General features: G+C 49.4%; 1 protein-coding gene across 3 annotated transcripts in view; it reads left to right on the forward strand.

Annotated features, from left to right (window-relative positions):
- Positions 1-528: 528 nt before the first annotated feature.
- Positions 529-20,870, forward strand: part of NEDD4L (NEDD4 like E3 ubiquitin protein ligase) — a 341,415-nt gene continuing 321,073 nt past the window's right edge. For 2 of the 3 annotated variants that reach the window (XM_078435204.2, XM_078435203.2), the window contains exon 1: positions 530-950. In XM_078435204.2, coding sequence (XP_078291330.1) covers positions 903-950 — 48 coding nt within the window. In that variant the 5' untranslated portion in view covers positions 530-902. Of the gene's footprint in view, positions 951-20,870 lie in introns of all 3 variants that reach the window. The other variant, XM_078435202.2, reaches the window with a different exon arrangement.

Raw genomic sequence — 20,870 nt, forward strand, 5'->3', positions numbered from 1 at the left:
GGCTCCAGGAAACTGACACCGTAGTCAAGTCCGGCTTGCTGGGGTGGCCAAGATTATTTAAAGGGGTCTAGAAACATCCATATTTCCTCCTTTAACATTTACTGCGAGCTCAGGGCTCTGGGTAAAAAGCCCGTGGGGAAGAAGAATGAACTGAGTGGAGTTCCCCCCCCCCCCCCACCCCGGGGAAAATGCCTTCAGCCTCCCCACCCCCTGCCGCCCTCCAAATGCCCAGGTCGCCCCTTCCCCAAAGCAGAGGGCAAGCGAGAGAGGAGGGTGGGTCAGCTCGGAAGGCCAAACCCACGCCCCAGGCTGACCCGCTCTGCGGCCGGGTGAGCCCGGGAGAGCCACGCTGGAGGCCTGGGGGGTGGGGTGGGCGTGGGGGCAGAGCCCCGCCACCCCGCAGCCCGCGGCCCGCCCCCAAGTCCGGCCTGTGATTGGCTTGGGGGGCGCGTGTGCCCGCCCCGGCGAGGCGGGGAGGGTCCCCTCTGGGCGCCGGGTGGGAGGAGGCGGAGGACTGGGCGGAGAGAGCGGGGGCCGCAGGGAGCGAGCGAGGGGGCGGGCGAGCCGGGTTCCGGAGATCGGAGAGCAGGCTCCGAGAGGGGCGGAGTGCTGCGGGCGGACGAGCGGGGAGGGAAAGCCCGGCGGGCTCCGCGCCACCGCCCGCTGCACGGCGCGCTCTCCGGACCGCCAGCCCGTACGGCCCCGCAGCCTTCCGGGAAGAAGCGGCGCAGGCGGCGGCCGCAGCGCGCGCTCGGGCTCCCTCACCTGCCGGCGTCCGGCGGCTCCCCCGGCGGGACGCGCGCAGGCCGGGCGCGGACGCGGAGGAGGAGAGAAGACCGGCCGCCCGCGCCGCAGCCCAGCCGCCCGGGAGCGCCTCCGAGCCCTCGCGGGGCGCCGGCTCCATGGCGACCGGGCTCGGGGAGGAGATCTACGGACTTTCGGAAGATGAGGTGAGCGGTGTCCCTTCCCTCCTGGGACTCCCCGGGGAGTTCCTGTCCCGCGCCGGCAGGGGGTGGGGAATCGGGCCGACCCCCGGGTGCGCGTCTCCAGCGCCTGAGGCGGAACCTCAAAGGCGGGTGTGCTCTGCGGTTGGGGCCCGGCTTGGGGGGGGGGGTGGTCTTCGGGCCCTTCCGCCCGGCGCTTGCGCCCCCAAACCCTAGCCGTGCGCATTGTTTGTAAATAAAGTGGCGCTACGCCCTTCGAGCCGGGGTTCGCCCCGCTGCTCCCTGCTTTGGGAGTGGGAGGAAGGCGCGTGCGCCTCTCTGGCCGCCTGTTCCCCCTCCTCTCCCAGCAGCGTCTCCCGGGCTGTTGGGCAACTTTCCGCCTCTCGCCCCTCCAGCCCGGGAGTCCATGATGTATGTCACGTCTGGGTCTCGGCTGGGGGCCCGCGCCGCGCGGGGGAGCCCGGGGCCGCGGAGGAGCCTGAATTGTCTCCCCTTTGGAACTTTCCAGCGATCGAGTCAGCAAGTGCTCTTGATGAATGTGTGCTTATCACGGTGGGAGTAGGCGACACGCTCGAGCTGGGTGTGTCTGTCCCTTCGGCTTGCAGAGTCGAAACCAGGAGAGTGGATCTCGGGGTCTTTTCGGTGGGGGAGGACGGCTGGAGTGGTGGCAGGTGCTACTGGAAACTTGGGGGAAGCTTGCAGCCCTGCCATTTTTTTTTTTTTTTTTTCCTTTTTCTTTCCTCCCAAGGATTTAAAGCCCGGCACCTCCGGGGTAGAGACAAAAGCTCAATTGATCTCTTTTATTAATAAAGCAAACCAGATAAGCCACGCCTCCAAGGCTGCCGGTTCGACTGGAAAGAGCTTTGTTTTTACCCTCACTCCTCGCAGTTTCCCACTCCTCCTTTTCGAAGCGATCCTGGTAAATCGCTGCTGAGCCCTCTCTCGACCAGCCACGCTCGGCTCTTATTGGTGTGTTGCGCGGCCAAAAAGGGGGGGGAGGGTGGGAGGCCTGTCGCTGGCGCGGCGTGACCGGCAGGCTGGATGGAGCAGGTAGGAGGGGTTTGCCATCTGGCGGGGTGCGCGCTCAGGTCTGGCTCCCCTTTCGAGAGGTGGATTTACAACCCATGAAGCATTACTCAGCAGGGAGGTATTTCCTATCCTGGTTGTTCATTTCATGAAAAGTTGATGCCTGGAAACCCGAGGATTTCTGGCTTTCTCTTTCTTCCTCTCCTTTCTTTTCTGAGGTCCCCTCTTTCTCCGGGGTTGGGGGTGGGGTTCACGGAAGGCTATTATCTAGACCTGCCCACGTTATGGCTTCTCTCTCACCAGCTTTCTGGTATGGGGTGTGTGTGTGTGCGCGCGCGTGCTTTGTAAGTGTGTAATAGAATAGTTATCTTGGGGTGGGGAGGGTGTTTGGGGGTATGGCTTTTTTTTTTTTTTTTTTTTCCTTAACAGCTAACAGCTAGGTAAAGCTTGCTGTGGTGTGTATTTTATCAAAGAATGATCGCAATGCAAATCATGTGTGATTTACGTTTTCGATTATTTTGCCATGCTGTGCTCGGGTAAAATAATTTCCTTTTTTGGAGCAGTCACCTGGGGATGGGTGAAAGGACCATTGTTTTCTTTTACCCAGGGGGTGCTCCTCTCCCCGGCAGGCTCCTCTGCCGCAGCTTCCCCTTTCACTCTCCACTTCTCCATTTAATGAGCAGCAGTAGATGGCAGGCAGCGAGCTTTTAGGAAGGTGCTGAGATACAGACATTCCTAAACAAAGGGCTTTTGAGGTATTGTGGGGGAAGACCGCTGCATTTCATCTTTGGTCTCTCTCTCTCTTTTTTACATGATTTTCAAAGCTCCCTGAAAAAAATATATTACTATTAAGAGTGTTTTGGGAAATTTAACGGGATCAAGGAATGCTGTGTACATCCCTGTTTAATCTTTCTTTACATGTACATCCAGTGTCCCCTTCTGCCTAGAGTGCATCTTGCTGCTTGAGTTAACACAGATCTTCTTAACTGGTGTCCAGTGTGAGAGTGAAGGATGAAATACAAACAGCATTGGGGTTTGTGTGTATATGTATGACTGGGTTCATTCCTGCATGTTGCTAGAGGGATGTTTGGGGCTGTATGGGGAGCAGCACGAGGTGACGAAGACATTTTATTGAGTGATGGCTGTGTCGCTAGAACTATTGAGATTCCACGCCCCCCACCCCCACCCCCTGCACGTTGTATTACAAAAGGCAACTCACATCTGTTGTGTTTTTTCAGCTTCCCCCGCCAGTGAGAAAATAAGGCAGGGCTGTTTTGATGACTTCCCATTTCTACGGTATTTGCTTTTTATGGGAGATTTTGCACTGTCAGGTTACCCTTTGGAAAATCAGGGAATGCCTTCGTAGAACATTAACAAATTGTGGCATTTGCACAGTTTGTTTGGTCTCTCTGAGTTAGCCTGGGTAAGGAAACAAATGACAGATCTTCACAGGCTCCGAAAGCAGACTGGCTGAGGCTGTTTTTTCCAGGCGTATTAAATATGGGTGTACCTCAGTTCGGGCACTCGATGTGCTGCCCGACATCACACAGGAGGAGGTTTTGATTGCCACGCAGTTGTCTTGCGCACCTCTTAGCAAAATAGGTGTCCCTACCTGGCACATTTCTTAGAAGTTAAAGTTTGTGTTTTTCGTTGGAAGTTGATGGGAGAGCACTGTGTGTTTGGAGGGCACCCGGGTTTTGTGTCCCCTCTCAGAAAGCTTCTTTAGCTGTAGGTGCTGCTGCTGAAGCAGTGGATGCCATGACGGAGGACCTTGCTCCTAGGTCTCTCCAGCTTGTAGAACGGAAGGGATTAAATGTGGACTTTGCTTGTGTGAATGCACGTGCTGTTTATTTTTTGTGTCTTTCCGGCTGAGGTTCCTCAGTTATTACTCCTATTTACTGGTTTAAATCGGGTCACCTTCAGGAAGCCAAATTTGACATTGCTGTCAGGTGAAGGACTTTGGGTGTTAGATGAGCAGATTGGCCAAATTTTGTGATTCCGGGCCCAGCATCAGGTTGGGTTGGGAATCCGAACGGTTGGACCAGTTGCGTCTGGCGCGCTTCCTTGGCAGTTTTTTGTTTTGCTTTGTGTATTTATTTATTTAATGGCAATCCCGTAGCACATTTTGGCAGTTTACTTGGGAGTGTTACTGTTGATCTTCTGAAATCTTCTGTTACAACATCCTTTCTAAGATTTTGGAAATCCTTTATGGAAGAGATTTTTGCTGGGTGAAATACTAAAGTCTCAATGACAGCTTTCTTATTAGATGTGGCATTTTGGGGGTGGTTACGGGGAGGTAAATGGCATAGAAATGAAGGCCAGGCTGACGTGGGATAGTCCTTTGACACCTTCCGTCTGTAATTTATGCAAACCAGCATAATTGGCGACGGTTTCATATGCTTTCTCTATACCTAGCACCATGTTAGGCCTTGATGTACTTGTCTCATTCAATCCTCATGAACCCACTGTGAGGCGTGCTGAGATTTACAGGTGAGGAATGGAAGCTCAGAGATGTCAAGTGACCTGTATAAGGCCACACAGCGAGGAAGTTACGGAATTGGGCCCTGAACCCCGTTCTGTTGATCACACAGCCCTAGCTTTGAACATGCTTCCTCCCTTCCAAGTTATCTTGAAAGGTCTTCATAGCTGGGTTGTTGAGGTTAATTTGCAATGGCGATAAACATCAGGAGTTGTAAACTGAATGACCTCTAGGTCTGCATTGACCGGGAGGCTTTCTTAGCATGGTCTCCATTGTGTTTTAAAACTTGGGAGTTTTTACAGAAAATGGGAAAAATCTGACCTCACTGGGGCTCCATTCTCACCTGTCAACAATTAGTGGATCCTAGGCGTCGCCCTGGAGATGTCCCCTACACCCTATTCTAGGCTTCTCCTTATTCACTTGCATATAATTACCTCCTTCATAACAAGCACTGAAGGTTGGCGCAGGTCTGTTTTCTTTAAGAGGCTGCCAACTTGAAGATGCACCATTATTTTACGTACCACTAAGAAAGAATGAAAAAAAACTGCTGTCACAACGTGTTATACCATTAATTTCATGAAGCATCCTTATTTCAGGGTGTTTTAGAATTCGTGACTCCGATTAGAAACCTGAGATAACTTATCCTGGGCCGTCAGTTTCAAATAATACGCCAGTCATTCAACACTTTCAAGTCAGTTGCTAGTCAGATTTTTGCCTTTCTGTTACTGCGAAAAGGGGTAGCACGTGGGAAATGGTCTTGACTGGACATTGGCAGAGAAGAAGCAGGGAGCCCACAAGAGAGGCCACCTGAATAGCCATCTGTAAGTAATTCAGAGGAGTCGTTAATTTTTTAAAAAGTGGTCCGTGTGTGTTTTCAAGAGATCACTTGGGAAACCCTGCATGCTGTCTCTGAGGCTGTGCAAAAGCGATCACAAGATTGCTTTTGGAAATTAGTTTAGATACTGTATGGATCTCAGGGTGGATGCTGAAAAGCAGTTTTGTAGAGGGAGATAAGACTTGCCCATTTGTTCCAAGTCCAAATGCCTGAATCAGGCCTAGCAGTGCTGGCTGGTGTGCTCTGTGCCCAGGACACGGGCTTACCCCGGTGACAGCCTGCATCATGATTGGTAACATTTAAGAAAAACCCTAAAAGGGCCTAGGTTTTATTGTGATATTTAAAAGCAGCTATTTTTCATTTACATATTTTTTTATGTTTATTTATTTTTGAGGGAGAGAGACAGAGTATGAGCAGGGGAGGGACAGAGAGAGAGAGAGGGAGACACAGAATCCTAAGCAGGCTCCGGGCTCCGAGCTGTCAGCACAGAGTCCGACGTGGGGCTCGAACTCACGAACTGTGAGATCATGACCTCAGCCAAAGTCTGATCGTAACCAGCTGAGCCACCCAGGCATTCCTAAAAGCAGTTTTATAAACGGGCAAATACAACACATTGTCTTATATTCTACTCTCGTTAGATTTTTTATTTTTTTCAGGAGTTCAATGGAATTTGTAGAAATCGACACTTTATATCCTCTTCAGTTTTATTTATTCAGAATGTTCTGAATTCTCCTGTTACTGAAAAGCAGTTTCCTTAAGGAATAAAAATAATTTTGCCCAAAGGGGTAAGGACAGCATTAAAACAGGAATCGTCAGACAATCCTGGTTTCTTCACCATGGCAGAATTTGTTAAAAAAAAAAAAAAAAAATTTTTTTTTCATGTTTGTTTATTTTTGAGACAGAGAGAGCATGAACGGGGGAGGGTCGAGAGAGGGAGACATAGAATCTGAAGCAGGCTCCGAGCTGTCAGCACAGAGCCTGACGCGGTGCTTGAACTCACGGACTGTGAGATCATGACCTGAGCCGAAGTCGGATGCTTAACCGACTGAGCCACCCGGGTGCCCCTACCATGGCAGAATTTAAAGGGAAGAGGTTGAATGGTAGCCGGGCATCTTCTCAGGGGGTGAGGACCCACATCACCAGGAAACTTCCTTGCAGGGTGGTTCTGTGATTTTGGGAGCATCAGTATGCTTGACGTGTAGTCAGGAGGAATCTCCAGGGAGAAATCCCGGGCATTAGAGAATGATGTCACACGCCATTGAAGGGAGAAACCTTATGCTCACTGCCTGTTTAATAGCCTTCCCGCATGGTGCAGTTCTTAAACATAGCAGCATGGTAGTAGAGAAACCAATCAGTTTCGAGACATCGAGATCGTCTTACAATTCTTATTTTGAGTTAGAAGATCTGTTTTAACAGACTTTATTGGTGCCTCTGAATTTGGGGTCCTGGATGAATAGGAGGGTTTTCAAGTGTTCTTGATGCGGTGGGTCTTTGACGTGTTTTTGCCTTAGTGATCTATTTAATCGATAATAAAGCCAACTACATGATCTTTTGACAATCCATATTAAAGAGGATCAACATGATATATGCATACTGTAACGATGAAAATAAGTATGCGGATGTTAGGCTTGGTGGAGGCTGGGAGAAGGGTGACCAAATGTTACTTTCTGTTTTTGTATTGTTTCTCTTCCAGGTCACCGTATAAACAAATAGATCTCACTTTCTGACTATAGGTGGCAATGTTTGTACTGTTTAATGATGTTACCCTTGGTTGGGAGTTGCTTGTTGGGGGAATGTAGAAATGGGAGCCGAATTTAGAGATGAAGATCACGTAGATTTAAGAAACCAGTATCTTCCTACAAACTGAAAAAAGAAAAAATTAGTTGGGTAACAATACCTAAAGTGATGTGTGTCAACGTGATCAGTTTCAAGCATCATCCTTTCTCTAAGGTTCGCCCTTCTCCAGAGCCTATTAAATTTAGAAGAGGGAAGGCACTTGGTTGTGCTGGTTGTTGAGGGGGGGGGTACCCACAAACACACACGGAAATGGTCCTTCCGAGAAACACTGCCGTGTCCTTTCTTGGGTGCCTAGGGACTTCTAAATAATGCTGGTTCTGTATGGACTGTTCCAGAACGGCCATCATGGGCTTTGAGAAGGAACTAGTAATTCTCGCCACTCCTGGGTGCTTGATTGCTGGAGATCTTCTTGATTCCTGAGGTAAGACTGTAGCTCAGGTTCTAGCAGAGAGAAAATCGGTGGTATAAAGATCCGGGACACTTCTTTTATGAATATATAGGACCTCGTTATAGCTGTAATGTTTTGTTCTGATCCTGAGTGGCCCTGAATGCTGGCTGTTACCGTAATACCTTTAGGTGAGGAAAGCCACATTACATAAGTGTATCTGGGGTAACTAGCTTAGACGTGACACTCAGGTCGACTTTTTGTCCCTGACTCCAAGGTCCTGTATTGATTCAGAACTTGCCGAGTTTGATGGTGAGACTATCCGATTCCCTCGCTGTCACCACATTCAGTGTTGGGTGACTTCTTGGCAGTCACTGAGATCCACTGAGAGATCTTGTATTTTTATGCCGCCTCTTCAAGAAAAAGGGGCCATTGAAAAGTGACTTTGTTCTTAGTGTAAAATGCTGCGATGTGAAAGCCGCCCTGTAAAGGAGGCACTTAGAGTGGCTTGTGGGGATAGCGGTCCATGACGGGGATGCACTGGCCATCACAGGTCAGGGTGGTGTCCCATCACCTGTGATGTCAGCTGTGGCGGACCATGGCTTCCCAGGTGCACTGGAGTGACTCAGGTACGTGTCCACCCCCCTCCTGTCCACCGGGGGGAGGCCGTGTGCTTTTTCTGCCTCTGCGCGGGACTGGCTGCCTCCAGACTGAGGGGGGACCTTGTGCAGTCACAAGGGCTCACTTGTGTTTGTGAGCCTCGGTCTTGGCCTTTGTTAGCACGATTTGCACATTTTACTTCCCAGTTTTCAGCGGCATTCAAGGCCTGGCCTTCCCGGTCTCCTTGGATGAAGCTCCGGGTCCTGTTTTGTAGCGTGTCTTTGAGGGCACTTTGCGAAGCTGGCCTTGCGCTGCGGGTGAGGCGTTGAGGTGGCCTTCGTGGCTGGAAAGATGCACGTTCCTACCTGGCGGGCCTCCATGGAACATCTGTTAGGAATTGACGTCTTAAAATGCAAACTTAGTTTTGTTCCATGATCCGTAAGATTTCAAGCGTTAATGTACATTTTGGCACCTGTTGGAAGTCACCAGTGTGAGGGCTCTAGTGAAGACGGGCTTGGGTCAGAGGTGACGTAGAAGGTGAAGATCTTCTTTCTCTATTAGTTTTTCCTGCGTAAATGAAGATGTTTTCTGAATGGGTTAGTTTTACTCAACGCGCGTCAGTCTTGTTTTAAATGCTGGAAGTTATTTCGGTCTGGTGGTCCTCCCTCCACCCCTTCCAGAAAACAAAAGCAAGCCTAAGCTATTTAGAGAATTTGCTTAGTAAGTGCTCAGTGTGTACCTCGCGGAATTTGGAGAGCCACCTACTTACTCTCCAATCTCCCGACTACCTTTAGAACCGGTGTATGTTGACTTCCTTTTCTAAGGCTCCATTTTTCTCTCTCTCTCTCAATAAGTGATTCATCTCCAGGTGCCATCACTGCGCCAACTTGGTCTTCGGCGGTTTGGGTTGGAAAGGGGAAGGAGTGTGAGGTTTCAAGAAAAAGCAAAACTGGGACTCCATTTGCTTCCTTTTATCATTCTCCGGTTCCTTTTGTGCTTCGTGAATTGTGTGTGATAATTGGATGCAAACGCAACTACAGTCGGGTTGTTTTTGCACGTCTGTACTTCCTCCCCATTTGTTAGTTACTCCAGAGGATAAACGGATGTGGCTCTTGAATGAAGCACTCTCTGAAGGGAGCTGAACCCTGGGTTGATTCTGTGTTGTAGAGTATGTTTATCCCCATAATCGAGAAATTGGTATGTGCCATGCTGTCTGCCTTTGGAAATGATGTCTTAATTCCGCCGACTGTTAATAGTGGAAGAGAACACTCTGAACTCAGAGTAAGAGCTTCTCCTTTCCTTTGAGAAGTGAGGTAGAGAAGAGCGTGCACCACCCATGGGGGTGGCTGGTGGGTTGGGGAGATATTGGAGAGGATTTAATAATGTGGAGATGTCACTCATATAGTTGGAAAAAGTGGGTTACAAAACGGGGGGTGCCATACAGTCCTATTGTGGTTAAAAGTACATATGCATAGAGGGGCATCTGGTGGCTCAGCCAGTTAAGCATCTGACTCTGAATCTCAGCTCAGGTCTTGATCTCAGGGTTGTGGATCTAAGCCCCGCGTTGGGCTTTGTGCTGGATGTGAAGACTACTGTGAAAAAAACAAACTATATATATGTGTGTGTGTGTGTGTATATGTGTGTGTGTATATATATATATATATATATACACACACACATATACATGTGTATATGTACATATATATGCATATGTATGTGTATATACACATGTATATATATACACACACACGTGCATGTGTGTATGTGTTTATGCATAGAAAAAATGTAACTGGGTACATATCAAGATAATAACAGTTATTTTTGAGTAAAGGGATTATGGGTAATTTTCATCATCTTTTTGTATTTTACTTATATTTTTCTATATTTCTACGGTGAACTTTTTCTTAATATAAAAGCAAATTCAAGAGGCTTTGGGTAAAAAATGAGAGCACTTGTTCAGAACAGATACTGATAGGGTGATGAACATATGTTCATCAAGGGCCCTGCTGTGTGCTTTGTATTTAAGGATATCAAGGTCGGTGCGTTGCCACTCTTGCCTTTTAGGAGCTCCCTACCAACGTGGGAAGTTGCGGGATAGGTGAAAAAAGGAGTGGACTTTTTTCCAAAACAAAGGCGTGGGGTGGGGAATGAGTAAATTAGACTTACTTTCACTCGCAGTACAGAGGTTTCATTTTGTCCATCATGGACACTTAAAATTTGGATTTTCATCTTTCTGTGCATCACAGCTGCATAAAAGTAATTTAGATCATTAGTTGTGTTTTACGTTCTCTGAAATTTTTGTGTGCACAATGAAATTGGGGCCTGTGTGTGTGCCATAAAAACCAAACTGAAATCTATTTCTCCTTTTGCGTCTTTGGGTTTTGACTCAGTCTTGTTGCAGTACTGAATAGTTTTAGATCTCGAAAAGGTACTTGGACACGGCTGTGATTATCTGTGCGACTATCTAAGTATCTGGAAGCAGCTCTTTATTTTGCCTTCGAGCTGACTTGTAACGTACATCCAGGATCGGTATGTCTGAGTACATTTCATGGTGGTCCCTTCCCGAACAAAAGGGTGCAGTTGACAAATACTATGTTATGTCTGATCTGACACTTGTCTTTGTGTGTCCCTCTCCCTGCTGCCGCTTTTAATATTTCTGACCCGCGGATGCATCTTGCAGTTGACGTGTGTGTATGATGTGGTGGTGGGTTCCCTGCACTCATACCACCCCCCCTCCTCCCCCCAAAGTTACAGTTTGCGGGTATCTCAGAATTGTAGTGCTTGAGTTGGCCAATCTCAATTTGTGTATCGTGGTGGCCTGTGCGTTATGGTAGATTATTGATAGTTGTCATGGAGACCGGCGTTATCTTTCTTATTCAGTTAATGCTGTGTCTGTTAAGCAGCCACCTGGACAGTAAGGAGGAGTGCCAGCTCGGTGACATCATCAAGGAATCAGGTTCCATTCTTTACTCCACGGTCTAAGGCCTGACCCTTTTCAGAGACCTTCTTGGTCTGAGAGTGGCAACCAGAGCTATGTTCTTTTTTCCTACTTGCAGAGGAAAGAGAATGGCTTCCTGGGTCTTTCTGTTAAGATTAAAGACATTTCATTCCCAGAAATACCTAGGCAATGTCTTGTGTCCCATTGGCCACGGAGGCTTTGATCTGCTCATCTTTTAACCAGCTGCTGGCAAGGAGGGGATGGGGTTACCTTTATTGCTCTAAGGGTCTACCCCTTGAGCTGAGGTGAAGCCCATGAAGGCCCCACAGTCCACCCACTGGGTAATTCATCCACCTTCAGATATATTCACCTTCAGAAATACCCATGGCTTCCTGAAATCACATGCTCCCTTTCCCTAGAGAGGCAACCCATATTTTCACCTGGATCTCTGGGTGATACACTGTCCCTTCTCTTACCCCTGAAAGGAGTTGGTTTTAATGGTCCAGTGATGGTATGGCTAAATAGGTTGGGTCCCCCAAAACATCAGCCTGCAATGGTGAAGAAAGAGTAGGATGCTACCATAAACCTCCCATTTGGAGAGGGTGAAAATAAGAAAACTCCCAGCGTGCTGGTCGCCGGATCAGGAATAGCAAGGCATCCTTGGCTTGGTCTGCTAGCCTGGCAGCTCATGGCTTTGCTGGATTGTGCCCATTGTGAGACTCTCCCAGGGTCCCTGCCCTCTACAGCTGCACCTGGATGCGGCCGGTCCTGGCAAACTGCCTCTTCTTGGGTCCTGCTTGGGTGTGAGTTTGGGGCTTCAGGGTTGGGTGTCTAGGGATCGAACAGCCACAGGCTAGTGTTGGCTGATCTGGGTATTTGGCAATATTGCTCCTGTGAAAACTTGGTACTGAGTTTGTGCATCCGGTCAATACCTTGACCTGGTAACAACAGCCCGTGACCTTTTCTAGATGAAGTCTCTGGTTCTGGGAGTTTCTGTGTCCTGGCGAATGGTCTCCGTGCCCTGTTCATCCCCTTCGCTTCTGCCTCAGAGCCGTTTGAAGTTGGCCTCACATGAAGAGGCACACCGTTTGGATCCAACGGACGGCTGGGCGCTTGAACCCACTCTGCCTTTGCTCTGCCTAGTCAGAATGCCCAACTTCCCCAGGCTGGGATGGTGGGGCTCACAGGACCCTCCGCCTGCCCCCGACTCCGCCATTTCAATCTTATTTATAACACTTCTTTTTATACACAATCTGTTATGGTTAGGGCTCTTGATTGCAAGCAACAGTGACCGATTCTGATTAATTTAAGCAGAAAGGGATTTATTGAAGGCATTTTGGATGGCACAGGAGTACCTGTCAAGCTGGAGAGCCGGGCGTAGGCTGCGACAGGCAGGGGCCAAGGGAGGCTGGGCACCCCAAATCACAGTGAAGGACCCGGGGCCCCCCGACACTGAATGCCACCTCTGACACCGTTCCATACCCGTCTCTGGGTGCCGCGTGGGGGCAACCCCCTTGCCGTGGCTGCGTCCCTCTCCTCTTGCTTACCTGTGTCGGGGGTCCTCACCACCACTCTCGGGCTCAGTGATTCCTTCACAGGGACCCAGAAACCGTCGTACTCACAGTTACGGTTTATTATAGTAAAAGGGCACAGAGCAAAGGCAAAAGGAAGAGATGTGTGGAGTGAGGTTTGGGGGAGACCAGGTCGCCGGCTTCCACGAGTCCTCTCCCAGTGGTGGCCCGCAGCGTGTGCAGAGTTCCTCCAGCAGCAGCCGTGACAGCGTGTGTCACAGCGTGTGTGGGACGTTGTCCACCAGGGAATCTCACGAGGGACTCCGAGCCCCGGGTTTTGTCGGGGGCTGGCCGTGGGATGCCCTCCGCCTAGCACGCGCACTTCCAGACTCCCGGAATTGGGCGTGAAGCACGTGGCCGGCACAGTCTGGGCACAGTGAGGCACACGTCTCGTTCGGGGAATGTTGCACCGTCTGCGGAAGGAACTGTTTACCGTTCAAGTTTCCAGACACCGGCGGGAGGCCAGCCTCGAAAGCGGGACTTTCTAAGGAGACCGGTCTGGGCCTGCTGCACCAATTCTGACCTGCTCGCTGCCTCTTGGCGTCCCCGATGGCCAGTCTCAGGCCCGTGCCGGCGACCCTTGCTGCCGCGGGAGGGGGATGCAGGGTTTGTTCCTCCTTTTTTAAACTTTCGGTTTCAGTGGTGGGAGGTGGGCCTGGCCTCCCGCCAGATCTCACACTGAGCGCACCCCCCCCCCCCCCCCCATGGGAATTGGTTTCTGATGCTGTCAGCTGGAGAGCCAGGCCTCGGCCGCGGCAGGGGCCAAGGGAGCATCAGCATCCCCCTCCCTAAAAGAAGACCCAGCTAAGCGTGGATCAGGCCCGTTATAAATGTGGATTGAGTGGTTGCGATAATGAGGCGAGGTGGTGTGTGTTTTGAGCATTTGCCATCCCTGCATCATGGAGAGGCCGTGACATATTTTTGCAAATTTTGTTTGTCCTTGTTGGGGGGTTGCTGAGTGTACCCCAGGTGCTGTAGGTTTACAGGTGCTCCCCAGGGACCTACGGTGTCCTTGGAGATATGGGAGAGGGATTCAGTTGAGATTGAGGTGCTGTCAGCTGCTTGAGGTTTGGGGACAGAATATTCCAGACCGGGGGGGGGGGTGGGGAGTAGGAAACATGAAGGCCCCAAGATGAAAATGAGCTGGAGGAGCTGGGGGAATGGCAGAAAACCAGAGTGGCTGGAGCCTGGCGGGGGGACTGGCAGGCAGCAGGGTCAGAGAGGGGGGACGGGACAGATCAGGAGGGCCTGGACAGCCACTGTGGAGGGCTGGGCTTTCCTCGGCACAGTGGGAAGCCGTTGGAGCGTTTTTCGGCAGAGGAGTAGAGGGATCTGATTTGTGGCTTGAAGTAACTGGAGGAGAAAGGATTGTTGGAAGGACAGGAATGAATGAAGGCAGGGAGGCCAGTCGGGGAACTCCGGGACTGGTTGGGTAGGAGGTGTGGCAAGCCGGATTCGAGCGGGGGCACAGCAGGGGGAGGCAGAATGGAGGGACCGGCCATAGGTTTTGGAGGAATTGGCTGGGACTGGACCGTTAGAGAGACTTGGGATGTTGGTGTAGCAGCGGGCGGGGAAATCGGGAGAGCAAAAAGGTCTGTGCTGATGAGGCTAAAAGTAACGTGTCCATTAAGAATCCGGGGGACGCCAGCAGGCAGGTGGATATGAGCATCTAGAACCCAGCCGTGCTGTCAGGGCGGGGATGGGCTAGTTGACACTTGAGGCCGTGAACTTGGGGAAGGTGAGGATTGGGGTGGAGGAGAGGCCAGGCCCTGGGCGAGGAGGGCGGCTGGCGCTCTGGGGGACAAGTGACGGGAGGATGAGGCGGATGCCTTGGTGGCCCTGGTAGGAGCTGTGTCAGGAGGAGTGGGAACGGAGGCCCTGGGGAGGCCACCCTTTGGAGGAATTTTGCTGTGAACGAGCGTGGAGGCCTGTGGCTGCCGCAGAGCGAGGGCTGGGTCCTGGAGGATGTTTTCTGAGGTTGGGAGACACCAGGGTGTATTTGTGTGCGGAGAGGGAGAGATTGACGCAGAAAGGGAGCCTGCCTTCGCAGTGGGTTTGGTGTGGTCACTGCTTTGGGGTTTCTGGGCCTGTCGGAAACCACCTTTGGTTGTGTTGGCATCGGTGACCCTTCGGCTGCCTCAGGCCGAGGAGGTGAGGTGGTAAGAGGTCAGTGGTTTCCTCCTCCTGCCCAGCGAAGCCAAACAATGGTGGACGTGGGGTGGGAGGGTGGGTAATGAGTGTACATTTCCCTAGGGCTGAAAAGGCACAGGAACAATGAGTCAGCACCAAACATGGAGGTAGTATAGCTGTCCTAGGGCCCAGGAGCCAGCCTCGGGGCAGCTAGCACCACGGGATGCAGACCTACTAAATGAAATCACAACCAAAAAATGTAAGTCAGCAGAGAGGCGAATTGAGAGACGTTTTTCACCTTTTTAGTGGAATGCCGAGCTTCAGAAGTACTGTTCTAATTCGTGGTTGAGCCCCAGTTGACCTCCTGGTGTCCTCTGACCTTCTCCGTCCCATTGCCCTGATGCTTTGAAACACTTTTATTGTCTTAAATTGTATATCTTCTTAAAAGCGACTTCAGGCTTGTTGGAATGAAGTTGGTGTCAATACACAAAAAGGTTGATAATTGCAGGAAGGGACCGGAAGGCCCGCTAATGGACAGTCGTAAGGATAGGACGAGGTGGTTTGGCCCGTCCGAGTTCCATAATGGCCCTGTCGCTCCAGGAAGGAGCAGCTTCTCAGCTTACCGGGCTTATTATTGTGGCGATTTTACCTCCCGGGCCACAAAGACTGTGTGTGCCCTTCTTTGCCAGGCGCTTTGGATTGTGGAGTCTGCAACATGACGTTTCAGGCCGGTGCCCTGGTACGGACGAGGATAGTTTCTGCGGTTTCTCTGCCCTTTTAAGAATCTGAGGAAAATAAAGCCCAGGGGTGTTGAAGGCTCAAAGGCGAGTCTGCGCCCTTCTGTGGAGTGTATTTGCCTCTTTGGGACTTGGAGAGGCAGGAGATCTTTTCACTTAGAGTTTCACTCTTCCCCATTTTCCCCAATTCTAAGTTAATCCTATGGACTAGAAAAAAGGGGTAATACCTCTGGTGGCATGAACAAATTAGGGTTCAGGAAGATCTCAAAAATGATTTTTTGGGGGGGCGGGGGGCACCTGATCTGCTGGGCTTGGCTGATCTGCAGGTGTCTTGGATGGAGGGCACACTCGTGGGGCCTGATGTTGTGCTGGGGATGATGAGAGGCTCTGACCGATTTGAGACAGCTGCGTAAACGACCATCACACGTGGTGGTCCATGAAGGAGCAGAAACAGCTCTCCAGGGCAGTGCTTTTGGGTCTGGGGCGTAAAGATAGGTGGAAAAGATGGGGTATCCAGCCTTGAACAGCGAGCTCTGAGCTGAGTTTTAGATAAAGATAAGCGAACAGCCAAAATTCGAGCACTTTCTACATGCTCGGTGCTGACAGAAAGGTCTTAACAAAAACGAACTCGCCTCGTCTTCACCTCAGTGATTTGAGGTGGGTACATCTTTCTCCATTTTATAGGGTCGGGAGAGAAACTGAGGCACAAAGATGTTAATTGATTTGCCCAGAGGGTCACAGAGCTAGTAAGAGGCAGAGCCAGGACTTGAATCGAGGCAGTCTGGCTCCCAAGACCGTGGGTGGAACCAGCACCCTGGTGTCTCAGGGCAGTTCTTCAGGGAGGAACCTTGTCCAGGAACTGGGTCCCCCATCCTTGGAGGCACTCTGGGAGACCTGTGTGATTTGTGCTTTTCTGGTGCTTGCTGTGCAGCAAGGGGAGAGTGGGTTTGAGGTGAATAACCAGAGGAGGTCCTGCAGCTGGCCGGGTGGAGATGGTGATCATGACAGTGGAAGCCAGCAAGGGGGATAAATAAATGCAGGAGGCATTTTAGGGGGCAGGCCGCATTGGATTGGTTACTGGTTGATGAGGTGAGAAAAAGGAAGGAGTCTAGAATAGTCACCCAGGTTTCTTGTTTCAGAGGGCTACATGGATGGGAGGAAGGGAGAAACCCACATTTAGTAAATACCTAGTATAAAGGTTCTAAACTGGGGGGTATCCCCCCTCCAACATTTGGCTATGCCTGGTGATATTTTTGGTTGTGACAACGTGGGAGGTGCTCCCGGCATCCAGTGGGGAGAGGCCGGGGTCACTGTTAAATATCCTACAAGGCACACAGCGTCCCCCACAATGAAGAAATACCTGGCCCCAAATGCCACTATTGCCAGGGTTGAGCAATCCCACTCCGAGGCCTACCAGCTGTACATAGAGCTATATAATTTAACCCATGGACCAGTCATGAGCTGTTGTACGTCCTATCTTTCACATTTTTCCAATGACAAAATGAAGGCTTAGAGGGGAACAGGACCCAAGCCGCGGAGCTAGTAAGTTCCCGAGTCCGAATTTGAACCCCCGTCTTCTGGATGTAGGATTCAGACATGCCGTCTCAGTTCTCCCCCTGCTGCTTTTATTCCGAACGGTGCTGCAAAGGAAGAGGCGCGTCGGGCTGGGGGGTTCTTTTTCTGTAGTGCTGGCTCCAGACTGGAGGAGGCAGGAAGGAAGGTGGTTATTTATACTCCGCTCCGCATAGGATCGAATAGCTCTGCGTTTTCCGATCCTGAAGGTCTTACAGTGAAGATTTCACAGAAATATGATCATTTAGATGTTGGCTTCCCCCTGCAGATCTAAATATGGGAACACGTACTATCCTCTCCTTTAAAAAAAAAAATACTGTTAATTTACGGTAAGATAAAATGCAAAAATTGTCATTCCAAGCCCTATTTATTCCCTGTGCATATGAACTATTGCTGGCTGTCTTTTACTAATTTAATTTCTAAGTATCCCTGTGGGAAGGGATAAACACGAAGAGGGGGAATTTGGAGGGTCATCTAGGACTGCTCTGGATTTAAAGACAAATGTAAAAAAAAATACACTGATTTGCCAGAGGTAAGGAGCCCTTTAGAGAGCCCGTTTGTTTCAGTGTGTGGTCTAGAATGACCAGACAGCTTTTGGTAGCTCAGGGTACAGTTGCTAATTTTCTAACGGGGTTTCTAATTTTGTCGGCTGCTGCCCACTTTGGTTCTTATCCAGCTCCCGGCCAGATTTTGGATGTATGTAGCAGCCTTCCTGGGTAGCTCATGACGTTAGAGATTTGGGACCGAGTTCTCCTAGCTGAACTCTTCATAATATCGTACTATTGATATTTTCAAGGTTATGTATTTGAAGATACAGTCTTGGATGGTGATGTGAAAGGGGACTGCGTCACTGAAATTGGGATAGGAACTTTTATGGACATGATTTGTCTGTTTAAAACAGCTTTGTGCTGTGTCATCTTATTATTTTGAAGCCACACGGTGCCCTGGTGCTTGGGCTGTTGGGACCATTCGGTGAGCGTGAAGTTTGTCCTTCACCCGTTGGATCTGTTATCCTGAAACAGATGAGACTCTTGAGTCCAGCCAATGCTCTGGGGGGTTGTCACCTTCGAATCTGTTGCCAGTCTTGCTAGAAAGCAGGTGCTTAAGAGGGCCCTGAAGGGTGTTCCCGTCACGGAGTTGGGCAAGCCAGTGGCAGAGTCGCAAGCTTTATGTTGGAGAGTTCATGTTTTCATTATGGTACAGATTGATAGAAAATCAGAGGGCAGATGGGCACAGGAGGGCTTCATACTTGGTTGTTGGCCGCCATCTTGGTACAAGCAGTTGCTAGCCTGGATTATACCACTTTCAACATTGAACTTGCTTGTATAGTTGCTGCCTTTCACATCCCTTGTTGAGGTTCACGTGCATAACTCAAAAGTAGTCCTAGGAAGTTTTGACAAATAAACCGAAGGCACAATCAGTGAAAGGAACCCTTCTAAATTTAGCTCAATATCGAGGCATAACTATCAAAATAACAAATGTCTGTTCATTATATTGTTAACGTTAGTCAGTGCCTGAGTGGGCTTAGCTTTTTTTGGCCCAAGATGCCCCAGTGAGGAAGACCTTATTCTATATTGCTTGCCTTGGGAAGAACAATCAATTGTGTTTCCTTTTCTGGGATGGGAAGACCGCAGGCAACATGATCTAATATTTAAAAAAAATTTTTTAATTTAAATTAAATGTTTATTAAATTAAATAAATGTTTATTTATTTATTTTTTTCAACGTTTTTTATTTATTTTTGGGACAGAGAGAGACAGAGCATGAATGGGGGAGGGGCAGAGAGAGAGGGAGACACAGAATCGGAAACAGGCTCCAGGCTCTGAGCCATCAGCCCAGAGCCCGACGCGGGGCTCGAACTCACGGACCGCGAGATCGTGACCTGGCTGAAGTCGGACGCTTAACCGACTGCGCCACCCAGGCACCCCAATGTTTATTTATTTTTGAGAGAGAGACAGTGCGAGCCAGGGAGGGGCAGAAAGAGAGAGAGAGAGGGAGACACAGAATCTGAAACAAGCTCCAGGCTCTGAGCTGTCAGCACAGAGCCTGGCACAGGGCTCGAACTCACCAACTGTGAGGTCATGACCTGAGCTGAAGTGGGACGCCCAACCGACTGAGCCCCCGACACGTCCCTGATCTAGTATTTTTTTAAAGCATTTGTGAAGTAGCCTTCCTTTAGAGAGAAAACATTGGTGAGGGCTCCACGTGTTGCCTTAAATTATTTTTTATTATAACGTTTCTTAAAATGTGTCCAAACATAAAAAGGAATAAACACGTTTATAGTACGTGCATCACCATAGTGATCATGAGAACCAATACACAGATTCATTACAAATCTAATTCCCACTCTAATTCAGTTGAACTATGATTTTAATGTGATAGGTGATGCTGTTTGGCTAAAACCACAGCCATCCTCTGTGCTTAGGAAGTCTGGCTGCTAAGACAAGTTTTTTTCCTGACCTGCCACAGGCAGTGGAGTTGGGGGCGGGGTCATCATTTATCCTGTTTTCCTTTACTTCCGTTATTCAGACTTTTATTGTACTTTGTGCTAGAGCACAAAGGCATCGTTGACTTAAAGTCGAGTTAGCTGGAGACACCATGGGAACTACTGTTGCCATCTAGACCACGCATACAAGTGCCGATGGAAGCTCCAGAAATCAGCGAGAGTACGCAGCTACATGAAGTGGCCGTGTAGATGATCTAGAATGTGCTTGTATTAAGGTATGAAGGTCATCGTTGCTGGAGGCTTTCTGTGCAAGGTGTGGTCCTTGCTCTCAAGCTGGGAGGGAATTCCTGTGATGGGTGGGGGAGCCTCTTTGGAAAGCTGCTGTATTCTGTTGGCTCTGCTGTGACGTGTCAGAATGTGGGTGACTCTCACCTGGCTCCAGTCATGTGGCTGCATTGAGCTTGTCAATTACATCAACCACATCCTAAGCATTTCTTGCTGTTTGATCTTGCACAGATCTTGTCTTTTAAAGATAGTTCGGGACTGAAAAATTCCCTGATAAGATAACACCATTCAGTCTCCTCTAGCCATTCCTTAGCAACTCTTTGTCCACTCTCACCATCAGATGACCTTGCTGATTTTCCAAGTAGTAAATGCTTTTGTTATATTTTTTCTTCTCTCTTTTTTTTTTTTTTTTTTTTTTTGTTATATTTTTTTCAAGGCAAACAGAAATCCATAACTGGTACCTCAGCTATACATGGAGTTGTACAAGTTTCCAGAATAGCTTTGGTATTCTTAAATGAAAATAATTCCTTTCTCCCTTTGCTTTTAACTGGAGATGACAATAAAATAAGGAACAATTTACTTTCTTAACAGAATGAGTATTGCCATTCAAGGTGGTTTCTTGAGAGGCCTTTGCCTTGACTCTTCACAGGGTAACTGTAGGTCAGTGAATTTTTTGGTAATCCTTACTCTGTCAACACTGCCTTCTCAGCCAGGTTACTGTTCACATCAGCCTCATTACCTTACAGTAACACCTCATCAAAATGGCCTTAACTGCATCCAACACTCCTCTTACTGTGGTTGGCTTTGAGGCCGTTTCTAGAAATATAATTTATCCCCTGGGAAAGCATGCTTGCCCACCACTCAGGGTGTTGGGTGTAACGGGATATGGGCTCTGATGGCAACTCCTCCAGTAGGGAAGGTCCGAGAAGGTGTTGAATGATGACTTTCTGTTGAAGTAAGTGTTTAGAGTCCCAGGGTGGCTGGAATGCCATGCCAAAAGTTCTTGGTGCTGAATTCGGAAAGAACCAGGCACATTCTCTAAGATGCAGATCTTGTAGAGTTAGTATCAGGAAAGAAACTTAGCATAAATCTTTAACAAAAGTGGAGGCAGAAATTACTGAATTTT

Source organism: Panthera onca, chromosome D3, assembly GCF_046562875.1.
Source record: "Panthera onca isolate mPanOnc1 chromosome D3, mPanOnc1 haplotype 2, whole genome shotgun sequence".
Taxonomy (NCBI): Eukaryota; Metazoa; Chordata; class Mammalia; order Carnivora; family Felidae; genus Panthera; species Panthera onca.